General features: G+C 35.6%; 1 protein-coding gene across 2 annotated transcripts in view; it reads right to left on the reverse strand.

Moving 5' to 3' along the window:
• Positions 1–532: 532 nt before the first annotated feature.
• The window catches only part of LOC136885426 (zinc finger protein 501), a 47,079-nt gene continuing 29,098 nt past the window's right edge, over positions 533–18,513 (reverse strand). Inside the window, exons 3-4 of one of the 2 annotated variants that reach the window (XM_067157953.2) lie at positions 16,265–16,323; positions 533–1,396 (exon numbers count right to left, since the gene is read on the reverse strand). In XM_067157953.2, the coding sequence (XP_067014054.2) occupies positions 610–1,396; positions 16,265–16,323 (846 nt within the window). In that variant the 3' untranslated portion in view covers positions 533–609. Of the gene's footprint in view, positions 1,397–11,785; positions 12,263–16,264; positions 16,324–18,513 lie in introns of those variants that run through there. The other variant, XR_010861530.2, reaches the window with a different exon arrangement.

Raw genomic sequence — 18,513 nt, forward strand, 5'->3', positions numbered from 1 at the left:
TCCCAATGAACAATTTTGACTTTTCAATTGTTGACGATTACAACACTGTGGTGGATTGTATGAAAGTTATTCATTTTTAAGGAAACTCTACTCTTCAAATGATGAGAAATTAATTATATAACATACAAAAATGAATATAAATGAAATGAATAAATGAATATAAATTTTAATATTGCCTATACAATTTCTCATTTATATTTTCGGGTAGCAAAAATGAATTTTAAATGATGACAATGAAAATGAAACACTGCATTTTATCAAACTTCAAATGGTGAAGAAGAGTTTGCATGGTATATGCGGTTCTCACATACAGTAGCACTTAATGAGTTGCAAGGGCACTGGAACAAGGACGAAAACGTGCTTTTCCTAACTACCTCACCACTTTCAGCATCCTACAATTGATTACGATGTATACTGACAGAGCACAGACACAAGTAATAACAAAACGAGAAACAGTATCTCCTCAAATACGTAGGAGGGTCACTAACACCAAGCTCGCGTTGAGATGATCATCGGAACATTACGTTGGCGCTGCTCTGGAGAGAATCTGAAGATCTATCACATTTTCAATTCCTACCACATCCACTCAACACAGCGGCGAAGCTCGTGTTAAGAACTGTGTGTTGCCAAATGCGCTACAAGATTGCGTCGGGATTTTAAAAATTCACCGCATTCGGCACAAGAATAGAATTTCTTCGATGTATGAACACCCATGTGCTTTGTCAGTTTGGATTTATAACGGAAAGTTTGGCAGCAGTGAGGACAAGAGAAAGCCGAATCCTTGACATGTAGTGCCATATGTCGCTGAAGATATAGCTGCAGCGTGAATGATTTACCACAGTCCATGCATACAAACAACTTATCAGTCGTGTGTGTTGGCAGGTGACGGACCAAGTTCTGCCTCAATTTGAAAACCTTACCACACTGGTCACACTGATGTGGTCTGTCTGACCTATGCTTAAGTTGGTGTCTTCGTAGCGTCCCGCGCTGGTAGAATCCTTGCTGACATTCACTACATTTGTACGGCTTAATGTTGGAGTGGAGTAACACATGAGCACTCAAATTTGCACGCTGCGCAAAAGCTCTCTCACATATAGTACACTTGTATGGGCGTTCTCCCGTATGTAACCTTAGATGAGGCTTAATTTGCTGCTTGCTTGTGAAAGTCTTCTTGCAAATAGGACAATGGGGCACTTCCCCTCTATGAACTTCCATGTGCTTGTTCAGGGATATCCAGCGCAGAAAGCCTCTCTTGCACTCGTGACATCCATATGGCTTCTTCCCAGGATGTGTCATCAATACGTGACCTTTCATCTGAGCTGGGTGGGTCACTCTGAATTCACAGTATGGACATACACAGGATATGGCAGTCTGTCCGAGGTCTTCGGCATCATCACTGAGAAAAGAAATCAATCATCTTTGAGTATGACATGAGGGCTGCATTAAAAGGACCAGTAATAAATGTAGGTAAGTAGGGAGCTCAAAGGCAGCACCACAAGACAAGGGGCACTATATAGGATGAGGAGTTTGCCATTACATTCCTCACTGGGCCAGAAAGTGCTACGTTTTGTAACTGCACCACCATTACAGTCAGAGCAATGAGGAGAAGTACACAGTTTACTCTGGCCTATGTCAAGAGACGGATGGATCCATCAAGAAAAGTGATTCACAATTATAACAGAAAATTGCAATAAATTTTAATAGGAACTAAGGGTAAAACAAATTAAAAATTGGCTGAAATGTATTGCATGGTACAGATAGCACAACAGGTTTTCAAAACTCAGTGTTGTTGGTGAGAGAACCTCTCACAGGTTTACAGTAGCTGAGGCTTTTAAAACGCACGTATAGTTAACCTAATAGAGCAGGAACCCTTCCAAGGTATGGTAGGGGCTTATAACACACAAGTGTAATTGATCTCTTAGTTAGACAATTGGTCACAGAGAGCACAGGACCTTAAAATCCCAAGTGTTATGCTGAACCCGCAAAATAAAACCTGCACAGACAAGACGAGACCTCATTCCGCACCAATCAGACTGAACCATCTCTCTTTAACAGCTCCTGCGGTGTTTCAGCTGTATCAAGTGGGGCCACCGTCAGATAACAGTGCTAGTGCTTACCTGTCAACTTTCAAAGAGAGAAATCCAGACGATCCAAAAGCGGAAAACTGTTAACAACACGTGCATGCGTTGCAAAGTTTTGAGACTTAAGGAAAAAGGACGGCAAGGGGGTAGATTATAAATAATACTAATACAAGTCAAATATGAAATTAAATACCTACACAAAGTTACATCTTGATGAGTGCTCATCTGTTTCCACTGAACACTGGGAACACTTTCTGTGATCGTATTAAACAAGGAAATTAAGCAGAATATGCCTCCATAACAGACTGATAATATCGTTTCTTAGTTGAAATCATTACGAATATCGCTAAAAATACTAAATCGCCAATAAATTCGTCACAAAATCCCACAAGTTTCGGAACTACCGCCAATGTTACACCCAGACACAAACAAAGCCTTTCACAGGTGCTATTATGAAGCACGAAACAGTTACTAAAGTTTTTATATATAAATTCACAGCCTGCTACTTTTCACGGATTTCTTTTCTTCAAAATCACAGCCTGCTACTTGTTTGGGAACATTTCATTGAATAAAGTAGCAGTGGAGGTCGAACAGGTGACAAAAAATATGGATAATAATGTGATTATGGACACATTTACTTGTCGAATTTCAAACACTGCATCTCGTATTACCAGCTACTATCAAAAGGTCTGTTACTGTTATACTTGGTTAGAAATCACGTAAAATGGAATGTCTGTTTAGATACCAAACGAGTTACTTCTTCAACGCAAGCAACAACATTACTAGGAGAGAATATGCTCGCAAATTGGTGATGTTTGTCATGGAGGAGAACGATCTGCATGTTTTCTTGGAACAGTACACGGAGCTACAGGAAATGTTGCGAATCTACAAAAAACAACTGTATTCATTTACAGCGCCAGAAATATGAAAGATTTAGGTGCAAAAATCATTCACAGCAAGAAGTTTTCTATGAAGCTTACCTCCAGAATTTGGAAGAGGAAGATATGGTGCAGCTGATTTAATGAATGTTACATGACTTAAGTCTCTTGCTTGTCTCCGTTTTGCCATTTAAATATTTTACAGGTATGAAACATTATGTGTCAAACAAGACTGAATTCTATGTTCTAGTGAATTATTTACTATTTAAAGTTTGGTTCAAGAATATACTTCACATCTCATTCAAGTGCAAACAAAAATACTGAATTATTTCAGCATCTAAAATGTTTGCTCATTTACATTTTCCATTGCTGTTGACTCTCAGATGTCTCAATTGTTTGTTTTTCATGCTGCTGTACATTTTCAGGTCTTATTATTTATATTATTAAAGAACACTGGGGCTGAGTTTTAGGCATATTTTATCTAATATTTCGATTTTCCTATTTCGACATAGTATGGTACTACTGGCCATTCCGGATGAATTAGCAGTATGATTTTCCATGTTCAGTCATTTTTGAAGGTGCAGTGATACATTTAAATGCCTGCCGCGCAGCCAACTGAATGCCCCTTTCTGTCGTTCCACAAAGAACATTATTTTGTACACCCATTTATGCGAAACACGGATTTGAAATACTCTCTGTACTACCGATCCTGCATTGTGCTACTATCTGGCATTGGATACAGGCACTATTACCACGTGAAATATACAAATACTTCAAATGTTAGAAAATAAATTTATAAATATCGTAGGCAGTCGACATGAGGAAATTTTGTATGTATATTCCGTTTTTATAACATGAGTCATTCCAGATGCATAAAAAATCTAAGTAGATTAACTAATTCTACTTCTGTAATATTTCTGACGTCTACAGGTTACCATGCAGCATGGTTACTTCAGTTTACAAACAAGAATTTGAGAGAGAGCAGTGTCTTTTTTGGGAATTTATTGTGGTTGTATTGCTTTCTGTGACTGTATTACTTAGTGAATACAAAATACATTCAGTCTCTTCCCACTGGCATAAGACAAAATTGCGAAGTATAAAGAAAAGGAGAAAAGTGATAATATGAAAAATATGCATGATTTTAGAAAAACGTCATTTTCACATTTTATATTTTCACACGTATAAAATGTACTATGTGCAACAAATCTGATGTTTTTATCTTGTGTAAATACACATGTTTGTTCCTTGGTACTTTATACATGTGTATTAATTTCAGGATTGTCATGCCTGTAAAAGATTTTCAAACCCTAAAATTTCAAGAATTTTACAAAAATAGAACTTGAAAAATGATGCACCAATGATGCGTCAATGACAGTACCGCATAATTATAATTTAATAAACTGAAACAGAACAGCTGACAAGATCATTGCGTAATCGCTTACGTCACAAGACACCAATAATAATAATAATAATAATAATAATAATAATAATAATAATAATAATAATAATGTTATTTGTTTTACGACCCACTAACTACTTTTGAAGGTCTTCGGAGACGCCGAGGTGCCGGAATTTAGTCCCGCAGGAGTTCTTTTACGTGCCAGTAAATCTACCGACACGGGGCTGTCGTATTTGAGCACCTTCAAATACCACCGGACTGAGCCAGGATCGAACCTGCCAAGTTGGGGTTAGAAGGCCAGCGCCTTAACCGTCTGAGCCACTCAGCCCGGCAGAGACACCAAGAAGATGAGATGACCAGCACTATGACTCCTTCTTAAGCAATTCTAGAGAATAATAGCGATTTAAAGAAGCTATAGGAAGTACGATCTCATTATAATTGAAGCTTTAATAATCACATTGGAAAACGGTAGAATTTTAATATACCGGGCGAGTTGGCCGTGCGCGTAGAGGTGCGCGGCTGTGAGCTTGCATCCGGGAGATAGTAGGTTCGAATCCCACTATCGGCAGCCCTGAAGATGGTTTTCCGTGATTTCCCATTTTCACACCAGGCAAATGCTGGGGCTGTACCTTAATTATGGCCACGGCCGCTTCCTTCCAACTCCTAGGCCTTTCCTATCCCATCGTCATCATAAGACCTATCTGTGTCGGTGCGACGTAAAGCCCCTAGCAAAAAAAAAAAAAGAATTTTAATAGGATACGGTTACAGGAAGCAACACATTAGAAGGCTTTGTACTCTAAGATGACGAAACTGACCAACTTAATATATATTTCTGTTTCAACTTGGCAAGAAATGGTCTACGTCATGTGCTAAGAAGATGGAGGCAAAGGCTGCCTGGTGTTGGGGACTTGAAGCTGACAAATCTATTCCCTGATGACCGAGACGAAGCGAAGACCTCCCCAGATGTTCCCATAGGCTGATACGATGTCGCTATCGCATTGATCATGTCCTAAGCATTTGGACATACACGGCAACGAGGGAAAACAGGAAAAAAGATAAGTGTACAAAAGTATAAATTAAGTAGTTTAAATATTGTTTTTAAGAAGTGCCATTTTCTATTCTTGTGAAATATACATGTAAAGTGATGTCATGAATTATATTTAAGGAAGTGATGCTACGCAAAGAGGCAATCAATTTAATAACATAAGAGGTTATTAGGTAGTTATCTGACCAGAATGAGAAGTTCTTTGAGTTAGGATATATGTAACCAGTGATAACCAAACTGTGCGTTTGCAATACTGTCAATATTGAGTGAAGGGGTTAACGTATCTCAGATGTTGATGTGATATGACATTGTGGTTAATATTAGGTATACACTAGGACACTATACTATGAAATGGAGTTAAAGTAAGGTCATAGGCAGACTTATGAACAAAGTTAGAGGAATCTGAAGTAAACTGAGAACAGAATGGGATAATTAAGTGGATGAATAGTGATTATATGGTTATATGTGTCAAATTAAGATGGATTGTTGTGGTTATTGTAATGGAGAGTGAAATACGAGATGTGAAATATGGATTAGATGAGATATATATGAAGAATAGTCGAATATTTAGAAGAGTAATGAAGGTAATTATTATTGTTTCGTCGAGATTGAAGAGATAGATATTTTATTGACGATGTTAAATCAGTGGACGCATTTTTATGGTCGAGAATAGTTATACTTTATCCCGTAACGCATATTAATCTTTCAGTATTTCATATATAACATAATGTACGATCCATAGAGCGTGTGTATGTTAATTAAATACCTGTAAATCATCAAAAACAATTCCACGTAGAGAGGATAGTGCAAGCTCAGCCTATATTATCATTAATTTCTAACCACAAATATTTTTACTCAAATAAGAGAAGTTGGGATGCTGGTTTAATCACATCGAATGGTATCACCGGTACGGTTATCTGCAATTGAAGTTTGTTGACATTGTTTAGTAGAATCTTGTTGCAAATCAGACTAGTGAATGTCCAGAGACGTAACGTTAAATAGATGTCAGATGTAAATGATGGCTGAATGACGATCACGTACCGTATGATAAATACTTTGGCACTTAATTTAATTTTTGAAACTGATTTTTTATTCTTGATGAATAACTTAACAAGAAGAGGCTGTTGATGCTGATGAAATGGGAGACAAAATGTTGAGGTCAGAGTTTGACAGAGCTCTGAGCGACCTAAATAGGAACAAGGCATCTGGAATTGATGGCATTCCCTCTGAATTATTGACTGCCGTAGGAGAAACCAGCATGGCAAGGCTATTCCATTTAGTGTGTAAGATGTATGAGACAGGAGAAGTGGCATCCAATTTTCGTCAGAATGTTGTTGTACCCATTCCCAGGAAAGCCGATGCTGACAGGTGTAAAAACTACCGCACCATTAGTTTAGTATCTCATGCCTGCAAAATTTTAACACGTATTATTTACAGAAGAATGGAAAAACAAGTTGAAACTGAGCTGGGAGAAGATCAATTTGGGTTCAGAAGAAATGTAGGAACACGTGAAGCAATCCTGACTTTACGTCTGATCTTAGAGGATCGAATCAAGAAGAACAAGCCCACCTACATGGCATTCGTAGATCTCGAAAAGGCATTCGATAATGTTGATTGGACCAAGCTATTTAAGGTTCTGAAGGCAATATCGAGGGCTTTAAAAAAGAAGTAGCAATCCAGAAAGGAATGAGGCAAGGCTGCAGTTTGTCCCCCTCCTTTCCAAGGTTTATACAGTACAGGCAGTAAAGGAAATCAAAGAGGAATCTGGAAAGGGGATCACAATCCAAGGAGTGGAAATTAAAACCTTGAGATTTGCCGATAATATTGTTAATTTATCTGAGACTGCAGAAGGTCTTGAGAAGCTGCTAAATTGTATGGACGAAGTTTTGGGTAAAGAGTTCAAGATGAAAATAAGTCCAAAACAAAAGTAATGGAGTGCAGTCGAACGAAGGCAGGTGGTGCGAGAAATATTAAATTAGGAAATGAAGTCTTAAAGGAAGTAGATGAATATTGTTACTTGGGTTTTAAAATAACTAACGATGGCAGAAGTAAGGAGAACATAAAATGCAGACTAGCACAAGCAAGGAAGAGCTTTCTTAAGAAAAGAAATTTGCTCAGTTCAAACATTGATATCGGAATTAGAAAGCTGTTTTTGAAGACTTTCGTGTGGAGTGTGGCATTGTATGGAAGTGGAACATGGACGATAACTAGCTCAGAAAGGAAGATAATAGAAGCTTTTGAAATGTTGTGTTACAGAAGAATGCTGAAGGTGAGATGGATAGATCGGATCAAAAATGAAGAGATACTGAATCGAATTGGCAAGAGGAGATCGATTTGGCTAAACATGATGAGAAGAAGAGATAGAATGATAGGACACATCTTAAGACACCCAGGACTTGTTCAGTTGGTTTTTGAAGGAAGTGGAGGTGGTATGAATGGTAGTGCTAGACCAAGGTATTAATATGACAGGCAGATTAGAGCAGATGTAGGATGCAATAGTTACGCAGAAATGAAAAGGTTAGCACAGGATAGGATTGCATGGAGTACTGCATCAAACCAGTCTATAGACTGATGACTCAAACAACAACAACTTAAGTAATCAGCAGTGGTGGTTATTCTGGTTATTTTAGAGCAGAATGATGAGTTAGTGAATTATCTTTTCTTCCTAAAATGTGAAAACTTCGAATTAATCTAGAACTTTATGTGAATTGCAGTTTATAAACTTCATTTTCCTTGTCCGTATTGAAGATCTACTTGTGATACAATTCCTTTAGTTTTGTCAATTGCCACCTTTTCAATACCATAAAAATATAGTACAAACATATTTATTATGATGTTTATCTGGTATATGTTTCGCTCCTTTTCGTGAGCATCATCAGCCAAACTATCATTAATCTAAGATTGTATAAGATCATAAAACAATTCTTTTGGTTCAAGATTGTTCCTATAAAACTAATTGATAATCTTATATCATTTTAAAAGTCACACAACAATAAAAATATGTCTTAAGCTAACACTTTTTGTCTAAAATCTTCTTTAGTCTAACATTTTATTGCCGAAACTCATCTGGGTGCACATCTTTTAAAATTGTTCAAAAATAAGAATAAAATTAAAAACTTTTGAGATCTGGCTAGTTGAGTTGATTCCTGTTGCTTAACTTGTATAATTGTCATTAAAACTTCATAACTGTATTGAATACTTTCTGCAGTTGATAATTGTCATTATGGTCGATAGACTTGTTCTCGTTGCTGGAGTAACATTTATAAAATGTATTGGTATTAATTTATATTATCAATGGGGTAAAATTGTTCGTGAACAAACTTGTTGATGAAACACTTTCTGATGTGATATTGGATTTAAAATGTTCTTGAACTTTCCATAATGGCTCGTTGGTATATCTGTAATGAAAGATAAAAATTATATGTTTATGGTTTTGATTATATTTCTGTATAACATGTTATTGGAAGAGTTGTCACTTACTTTCTTTTCTACTGCATAATTGTTTGGTGTTACTCCTAGCCTCTTGAGAACTACTTGTTGTCCTGTTTGCACTTCTTGTGTTGTATGAGTGAGTGTGGGGAGGGGGAAGGGGAAGTTAAGGTAGGCGGCGTATTGATAGCTGCAGTAGACTGTGGAGGGGATAGTCTAGGAGAAGTGAGGGGAGGAGTTGAGTTTGTTTGTGTCAATAAGCCATTAACTTTTATCAGATTAAAATGTTTAGAGAATTTATTTATATCTGCTTTGAGGATTTGTATTAGTTCTGGTAATTGTAATAGGATGGGATTCTTTATTTCTATTTTGTCATTTAGGTTTTTATTTTTATCGTATTGTTGATCTAAATGAATGTATATGTTTTCCAATTCCGTCATTTCTTTTCCTTTTTCTACTTTTCTTAAGATTTTTAAATCTCTTTCAATAGTTGTAAAACTGTGTCCAGTTTCTTGCATGTGTGTACTCATTGCAGAATGTTTCCTGTGTTTGGATGCATTTACATGTTTGAGATATCTTATTATAAAGCTTCGGCCAGTCTGGCCAACGTATGAAAAATTGCACTCTGTGCACGTGAGCCTATATATTCCAGATCCTTGTTATTGATTACTATTTACATTAACTTGATTGTGGTTGAAGAAAACGTTTCGGTTCGTGTTTCGGGTCTTGAGCCAATGGTATTATTTTGTTTTTTGATGGTATTAGTGATTTGGTATATAGCTGGGTTAGTAAATGTGAAAGTTGTAAATTTGGATTTTTATTTTTATCTGGTACAAGATTAGTGGCCAATTTTATTTTCACCTTATTAATGATTTTGTTAATCATTTCTATTTTGTAACCGTTATTGAGTGCTAGATCTTTTATAAAATCAAGTTCTTTCTTTAAACTCTTATTTGTTAGTGGAATTTTTAGGGCTCTGTAAACTAAACTCAAAAATGATGCCTGTTTGTGAGAGTTGGGGTGGAGTGACTCGTTTTTGATCGTTGCTGGAGTAAATGTCGGTTTTCTATAAATATGGAAGTCAAATTTGTTTCCTGCTCTCTTTACATTTATATCTAGGAAACTTAATGAATTGTTCCTTTCATCTTCCTTAGTGAATTTTATATTACTGTCTAATTTATTTAAAAAATCCAAAATATTATCACTATTGTTCAGTTTACTGTCTATTATAACAAATGCGTCATCCACGTATCTCAGCCAAAGGTTTAGTCCATCTATGTTATTTAAAATTTTAACATGTTCTAAATGATCCATATAAATGTTAGCTAGTTTACCAGATGCAGGATCACCCATTCCTAAGCACATTTGTTGATATATCTTTTGATTAAATGTGAAGTAATTATTATTTAAAGTAAATCTTAATACATTTATGAATTCTTCTATTTCACACATACTTAATTTACTATGATTGAATAAATTTATTTTGATTACATTAATGGTTTCATTGATCGGTATGCAGGGGTACATGTTAGTTATATCATATGAACACATTTTATGATGCGGTTGCAGTTCGAATTTATTTAGTTTATCACAGAATTCTATTGAATTATTAATTGTAGAATTATTGTAAAATTTATAGTGCTTTTAAAAAAAATGATGTATAAATTTAGAGGTCTTATATGTTGGGCTATTCATGCAGTTGATTATAGGTCACATAGGTATGTTAGCTTTATGGATTTTGGGCATGGCTCTGGCTGTCGGTATCTTGGGATTCATATTTATCAGCTTCTGACATTCTAGATCATTAAAGAGAAAAGACGAATTTTTAAGTTATTTCTTCAGGTTCCGTTGAATTTTGATTGTAGGATCTTTCTGTATTATCGAATAGGCTCCATTTGAGAAAAATTCTTCTGTTTTCTTAATGTAATCTTCCTCATTTAAAATAACTGTAGTTTCTTCTTTATCAGCTTTGGTTACTATTATGTTGCTTTCGTTGATTTTAGTTTTTAATTATTTGATTTGTTTAGTGAGGTCGGGATTTAAGTTGTTATTTATTTCTTTTACTAAGGTTGGAAGTTTCTTTTTAACTTTGAATCTTGTATCACTTTGCGATTCTAAAGGCAATTTCCCTATATTAGATTCTACTTCAGCTACAGTGGTTATTACGTCTTCTATTTGATGATGGTTAGGCCAATTAAATTTTGATCCTTTATATAGTAAGCTCATTTCGCTATCCGTGAAGGTGACATCTGATAAATTTACAGTGGTTGGGATGTTTTTAAGGTCTGAGTTGGTGTGTTCTATTCTTGTATTATGTTTTCGGATTTTGTTTTGTTCTCTTTTAAATGTGATATTTTGTTTTCTATAGTTCTTTGTTTCTTCTCTAATATACCAACGAGTTTCTCATTAGTAAATTGTTGTACTGATAGCCATTCTAATGGGGTAGGAAGGTCAGAGATTTCTAAATGTATACGATAAAGTTGTAAGTTTAAAAACGACTTTTTTTCTGTAATGTGTTTTATCTCGTTCTTTAGCCAGATTTCATTTACTTTGTTTTGAGTGTCTACTAAATTTGGCATAGATAAGTTTTGTCTTTGTACAGATTTCAAAAACTTTGGTACTAGTTCGAATTTTAAACATTCTTTAAAAAAATATATGTCTTTAGCGATCTTACCAATCTTAACTTTAAGATTAATGAATCTGTTTTTAATCTTATTATTAGCCTGGTTGGCCATTACATTGCAGGTTATAAACTTCATTTCCCTTGTCCGTATTGAAGATCTACTTGTGATACAATTCCTTTAGTTTTGTCAATTGCCTCCTTTTCAATACAATAAAAATATAGTACAAACATATTTATTATGATGTTTATGTGGTACATGTTTCGCTCCTTTTCGTGAGCATCATCAGCCAAACTATCATTAATCTAAGATTGTATAAGATCGTAAAACAATTCTTTTGGTTCAAGATTGTTCCTATAAAACTAATTGATAATCTTATATCATTTTAAAAGTCACACAACAATAAAAATATGTCTTAAGCTAACACTTTTTTGTCTAAAATCTTCTTCAGTCTAACATTTTATTGCCGAAACTCATCTGGGTGCACATCTTTTAAAATTGTTCAAAAATAAGAATAAAATTAAAAACTTTTGAGATCTGGCTAGTTGAGTTGATTCCTGTTGCTTAACTTGTATAATTGTCATTAAAACTTCATAATTGTATTGAATATTTTCTGCAGTTGATAATTGTCATTATGGTCGATAGACTTGTTCTCGTTGCTGGAGTAACATTTATAAAATGTATTGGTATTAATTTATATTATCAATGGGGTAAAATTGTTCGTGAACAAACTTGTTGATGAAACACTTTCTGATGTGATATTGGATTTAAAATGTTCTTGAACTTTCCATAATGGCTCGTTGGTATATCTGTAATGAAAGATAAAAATTATATGTTTATGGTTTTGATTATATTTCTGTATAACATGTTATTGGAAGAGTTGTCACTTACTTTCTTTTCTACTGCGTAATTGTTTGGTGTTACTCCTAGCCTCTTGAGAACTACTTGTTGTCCTGTTTGCACTTCTTGTGTTGTATGAGTGAGTGTGGGGAGGGGGAAGGGGAAGTTAAGGTAGGCGGCGTATTGATAGCTGCAGTAGACTGTGGAGGGGATAGTCTAGGAGAAGTGAGGGGAGGCGTTGAGTTTGTTTGTGTCAATAAGCCATTAACTTTTATCGGATTAAAATATTTATAGAATTTATTTATATCTGCTTTGAGTATTTGTGTTAGTTCCGGTAATTGTAATAGGATGGGATTCTTTATTTCTATTTTGTCATTAAGGTTTTTATTTTTATTGTATTGTTGATCTAAATGAATGTATATGTTTTCCAATTCCGTCATTTCTTTTCCTTTTTCTACTTTTTTAAGATTTTTAAATCCCTTTCAATAGTTGTAAAACTGTGTCCAGTTTCTTGCATGTGTGTACTCATTGCAGAATGTTTCCTGTGTTTGGATGCATTTACATGTTTGAGATATCTTATTAAAAAGCTTCGGCCAGTCTGGCCAACATATGAAAAATTGCACTCTGCGTACGTGAGCCTATATATTCCAGATCCTTGATATTGATTACTATTTATATTAACTTGATTGTGGTTGAAGAAAACGTTTCGGTTCATGTTTTGGGTCTTGAAGTCAATGTTAATATTTTGTTTTTGATGGTATTAGTGATTTGGTATATAGCTGGGTTAGTAAATGTGAAAGTTGCGAATTTGGATTTTCATTTTTATCTGGTACAAGATTAGTGGCCAATTTTATTTTCACCTTATTAATGATTTTGTTAATCATTTCTATTTTGTAACCGTTATTGAGTGCTAGATCTTTTATAAAATCAAGTTCTTTCTTTAAACTCTTGTTTGTTAGTGGAATTTTTAGGGCTCTGTAAACCAAACTCAAAAATGCTGTCTGTTTGTGAGAGTTGGGGTGGAGTGACTCGTTTTTGATCGTTACTGGAGTAAACGTCGGTTTTCTATATACATTCATTTAGATCAACAATACAATAAAATTAAAAACCTAAATGACAAAATAGAAATAAAGAATCCCATCTTATCACAATTACCGGAACTAACACAAATACTCAAAGCAGATATAAATAAATTCTATAAACATTTTAATCTGATAAAAGTTAATGGCTTATTGACACAAACAAACTCAACTCCTCCCCTCACTTCTCCTAGACTATCCCCTCCACAGTCTACTGCAGCTATCAATACGCTGCCTACCTTAACTTCCCCTTCCCCCTCCCCACACTCACTCATACAACACAAGAAGTGCAAACAGGACAACAAGTAGTTCTCAAGAGACTAGGAATAACACCAAACAATTACGCAGTAGAAAAGAAAGTAAGTGACAATTCTTCCAATAAGATGTTATACAGAAATACAATCAAAACCATAAACATATAATTTTTATCTTTCATTACAGATATACCAACGAGCCATTATGGAAAGTTCAAGAACATTTTAAATCCAATATCACATCAGAAAGTGTTTCATCAACAAGTTTGTTCACGAATAATTTTACCCCATTGATAATATAAATTAATACCAATACATTTTATAAATGTTACTCCAGCAACGAGAACAAGTCTATCGACCATAATGACAATTATCAACTGTAGAAAGTATTCAATACAGTTATGAAGTTTTAATGACAATTATACAAGTTAAGCAACAGGAATGAACTCAACTAGCCTGATCTCAAAAGTTTTTTTATTTTATTCTTATTTTTAAACAATTTTAAAAGATGTTCACCCAGATGAGTTTCGGCAATAAAATGTTAGACTGAAGAAGATTTTAGACAAAAAGTGTTAGCTTAAGACATATTTTTATTGTTGTGTGACTTTTAAAATGATATAAGATTATCAATTAGTTTTGTAGGAACAAACTTGAACCAAAATTGTTTTATGATCTTATACAATCTTAGATTAATGATAGTTTGGCTGATGATGCTCACAAAAAGGAGCGAAACATGTACCACATAAACATCATAATAAATATGTTTGTACTATATTATTATTGTATTGAAAAGGTGGCAATTGACAAAACTAAAGGAATTGTATCACAACTTTATGTGAATGTGAAGATTAATTTATGCAAGTGAGAAGATCACTGTTTTTCTTTTTATGATAGTTAACAAACAGAATGAATCTGAAAATGAAATATTAACAGCTAGTTACAGGCAAAAATAACTTGAATCATGTGAATTGGTTGATAAATATGATATATATAAATTAATTGGAATTTAAGGAATTAATTCATCTTGCCCAGTATGCATGATTTTGGTGCTGCCATTGGTTTTTGGGTTTTACTTACAATCGCATAACCTTTGGTGGTGCTATTTGAGGATCCAACCAGCCTCTGGGCTGATGACCGAACAAGGAATTAATTTCCGAAAGGATGGAGGCAAGAATGAAACGAGATTTTATATTTGAATGATATGTCGATTTATGTGCATCATAGGCATTTTCTAGACCCCATTGAAAGCTTGTAAATAATGTGAATTTATGTTTTCAGTTAAGATCAAAGGCCTTTTTCAGATATTTTGCAAATAACAAATAGATTCACAGTGAGCTGACGATAGGATTAGATTCTTTGTTATGGTATTAGATTCTTCAATTCAATTTTTTTAAAATTCTTTTTATTTAATAATGTTAGATAAAATGTATCTACTATTTCACTGACTTCTTAGGTTAAGCATTTAGCTTTAAGTGAACCTAGGCTAAGAATTGTAGGAATTTTTGAGAAAATGAATCGGATCGCGAGATGGAGACGTCTAACGCGTTAATATAAGACTTAGACAACCGCATATTCCGTTTGCCTACTCTCCATACGAACTCATGAACCCAATTTTAACACCGATTGAAAATTTAAAGAACAAATTCGAGCTATTCTGGGTCTTATTGCGACTCGACCTGGACGCGGGAACGGTACAGTATCAAATGTCGAACAGACTGTTCATACTGTGAAGCTCGTACCTGAGAAACATTTACAATATATGGTAATTATATTTCTGTATTAGACACCTCTATATATTTAGTAGTTGTCATGTCCAAGAATACCACAAGTTTACATTGAATTTGTTAAAATATCAACTTACTTACTTGTAATGAGTTACAGGTAGTAGTTGCCCAGATATTTTAGGAAATAAGTTTATTTTGGGCTCTTTATTTTGTATGAAGGTGACGAATGTAAGGGCACAAAAAGTGTAATTTTGTTTTCTCTCAAAATAACATTGAAAGTAAGTGCAGGATTCAGCATTTGGACTGGGATTTATAAGGAACCAACGTCTATAAATATACTAAGCTAAACATCCCACTGATAAGTTAAAAAATGAGGCTTCTACAATTTATTTTTTACATATGAATGAAAAACTCAGCACTGAGGTACCGAGCAGTCAACTGGTAACTCAACACTTAAAAGGTTACAGGAGAAGATTAAAAAATTAAAAATGACACTTTGTCCTCCTGAATATTGTTAATACTAAGCAGGCACTGAAAGCAATTCTCCACATGAGTTTTCCAGATAATCTCTGGTATATCCAACGTTAAACATGTAAAGAGCTTGTGTGATTGTTGGAGTGAATGTAAGTACGCTTTTTATTTGGAGTTATGTCCCACCGACGCAGGTAGGTCATATGGCAATGATGGAATAGGAAACGGCTAGGAGTGGGAAGGAAGCGGCCGTGGTCTTAATTAAGGTTAAAATGTACTTAAAAACTGCAATACTACTGTAGTTTGTATTTGAAATACAGTATTGTCGCTACATGCATGTTACGCTACTTACAAGGCATGAAATACATTAATTTGCTCATGAAACATGGAAAGTAAAAAAAATGACAGAATAAATGAGAATTAAAGAACAATGTAGAACTTACTCATCCTCGGGACTGCTGCTGTCCTTACCGACATCACCGACATCACTGCTCGCAGGCTCCTGTGGGAAAAAGAGGACATGTTATCCCTATTTAGTTTACACAACCCCCAGCATGCAGTCCCAAAATAACTCTGTAGGTGCATTAAACCCCAATCTAGAACACAAAGGAGCCAAGCTCCTTCTTCACAGTGAATTGCCAGTAGACTGTAGTGAAGTCGACAGACGATATAGATAGGGCTAGACCTGCTGGAATAGCACTTCTACATCAGTGAGGAAAGCAATGCCAAACTACATCACTCGTCACATTCGGCAGGCACCACAATAATGTGTCGAGAGAGACAGACATGTTTCTAGTGATATTGGACTATTGAAACAAAATTCCCATTCATAGACACATGATGTATTACCACATTCGTGCCCATGTCCGAGTTATAGCGTGTGCCCATGCTCAGGACCATTTCTGAGTTAGCCTGGATAAGTCCAAATTCGAATTGTAGCCAATCCTACGCAGCTGTGGTTTACTTTTGTCACAGATGTGTGACAGGGATGAGGGTAATACCCTTATGAATGCTTTTACCTGCTTCTACTAACCAGAAACCACATGGCCTTGGAGATTTTCCCTTCCAGTGCGTTTTTCATTCCGTTTTTGAACGAAGGCAAGTGCAGGCCAAGCTAGCTGCATAGTTGGTTTGTGATTGCACAAGCATATGCATTTTTACGTTCTGAATGTAACCATGGTGTTTAGGGACAAAATAAGTGTTGATGGAACTGCCGACACCCTATTCAATGAAGACTAATTCCTGGACAAAGTGAAAGTGACAGTGATGATAGTGAAGATGATTCTGCTGGACACATGACAGAAAGCACAGCACGTGAAGTTTTGCCTTTATTTTGCCCCCTGCTATCCCAATTTTCCTTGCTATTTGCGTTCCATCGTACCAACACAGATAGGTTTTATGGCGATGATGGGACAGGAAAGGCCTAGGAATGGGAAGGAAGCAGCCATGACCATAATTAAGGTAGAGCCCCAGCATTTGCCTAGTGTGAAAATGGGAAACCACAGAAAACCATCTTCAGGACTGCCGACAGTGGGGTTGGAACCCACTATCTCCCAGATGCGAGCTCACAACTGCACAGCCAACTCGCCCGGTGCTATCCCAATTATGGCTAAACGAGGTCCAAATATTGAAATAGAAAACTCTAAAGAGATGTAATTTGTAAATCTATTTCTCACAGCTGAATTTCTCGAATACCTGTGCGAGCAAACAAACCTGAATGCCAGTCAGTGAAATGATGCTCATCTCTCAGAATGTACTTGTACTATATCACAACATCCTTTCGAAAGTATCCTGTCATTTCTCCACTTTAGTGACAGCAGCGAATATGAGCACATCACTGACAGATTATATAAAATTAAACGCATTTTACAGAAACTGTGTGACATTTACAGAGCTTTGCTCTCCCAAGCAGAAAATTGCTCTGCATGAGTGAATGCTGGCCTGGAGAGAGCACGTAAGGTTCCGCATACACAACCCCGGTAAAATTATAAAACATGGGATTTTAGTGAGCATAGTGAGGATGTATCACAACAGCGTCGGACTCGCGAAACAATTACCTTAACAGAACACTGCCGTATGAGAAACAATATGGTCAAATATGGGTGTACCGAAAGATCTAAAGGAACACCAAGCAATATTCAAACGGGGTGAAATGACTTTCAGAAGTGATGAGGAAGTTTTCCTTGTTTCTTGGAGGGACAAAAATGTTATTACTATGGCAACTGCTATCCACTGGTTGCAAGAAATAAAACTCGAAAAAACAACAGAAATCGAAGTCTGCGACTGACTATAATCAACACATGCATTGTGTAACGTTACTAAGGAACTTTAAGAAATATTTGGAAATTTGTGTCGCCTCATTTCGTAAGTTACAAGGAAATGCAGCTGGAGTCTGTTGGCGTGACTATTTACTAGAGCTTCATCCAGCCGGTGGCGCACATGTCGACCGCTAGCCATAACTGCAATAATGTGGCAAATAATTTGATACAGACAAAAGACGAGTTAATTTTGTAGTCAGGACTAATATGAAATCGGCGTCTGATGGAATTTCATCTTCCTTCCAAAAAGGATGTCCAGAGAAGTGAACTATGATCCTGCCTAAGTATCACAATGGGTTTCAGGGTTGAAAAGCCCTCTTCATCGGCACTAGAGCCGAAATTTTGTTTTCCAGGTTTATTTCATTTGGGGAATT

The sequence above is a fragment of the Anabrus simplex genome, chromosome 14 (genome assembly GCF_040414725.1).
Source record: "Anabrus simplex isolate iqAnaSimp1 chromosome 14, ASM4041472v1, whole genome shotgun sequence".
NCBI lineage: Eukaryota > Metazoa > Arthropoda > Insecta > Orthoptera > Tettigoniidae > Anabrus > Anabrus simplex.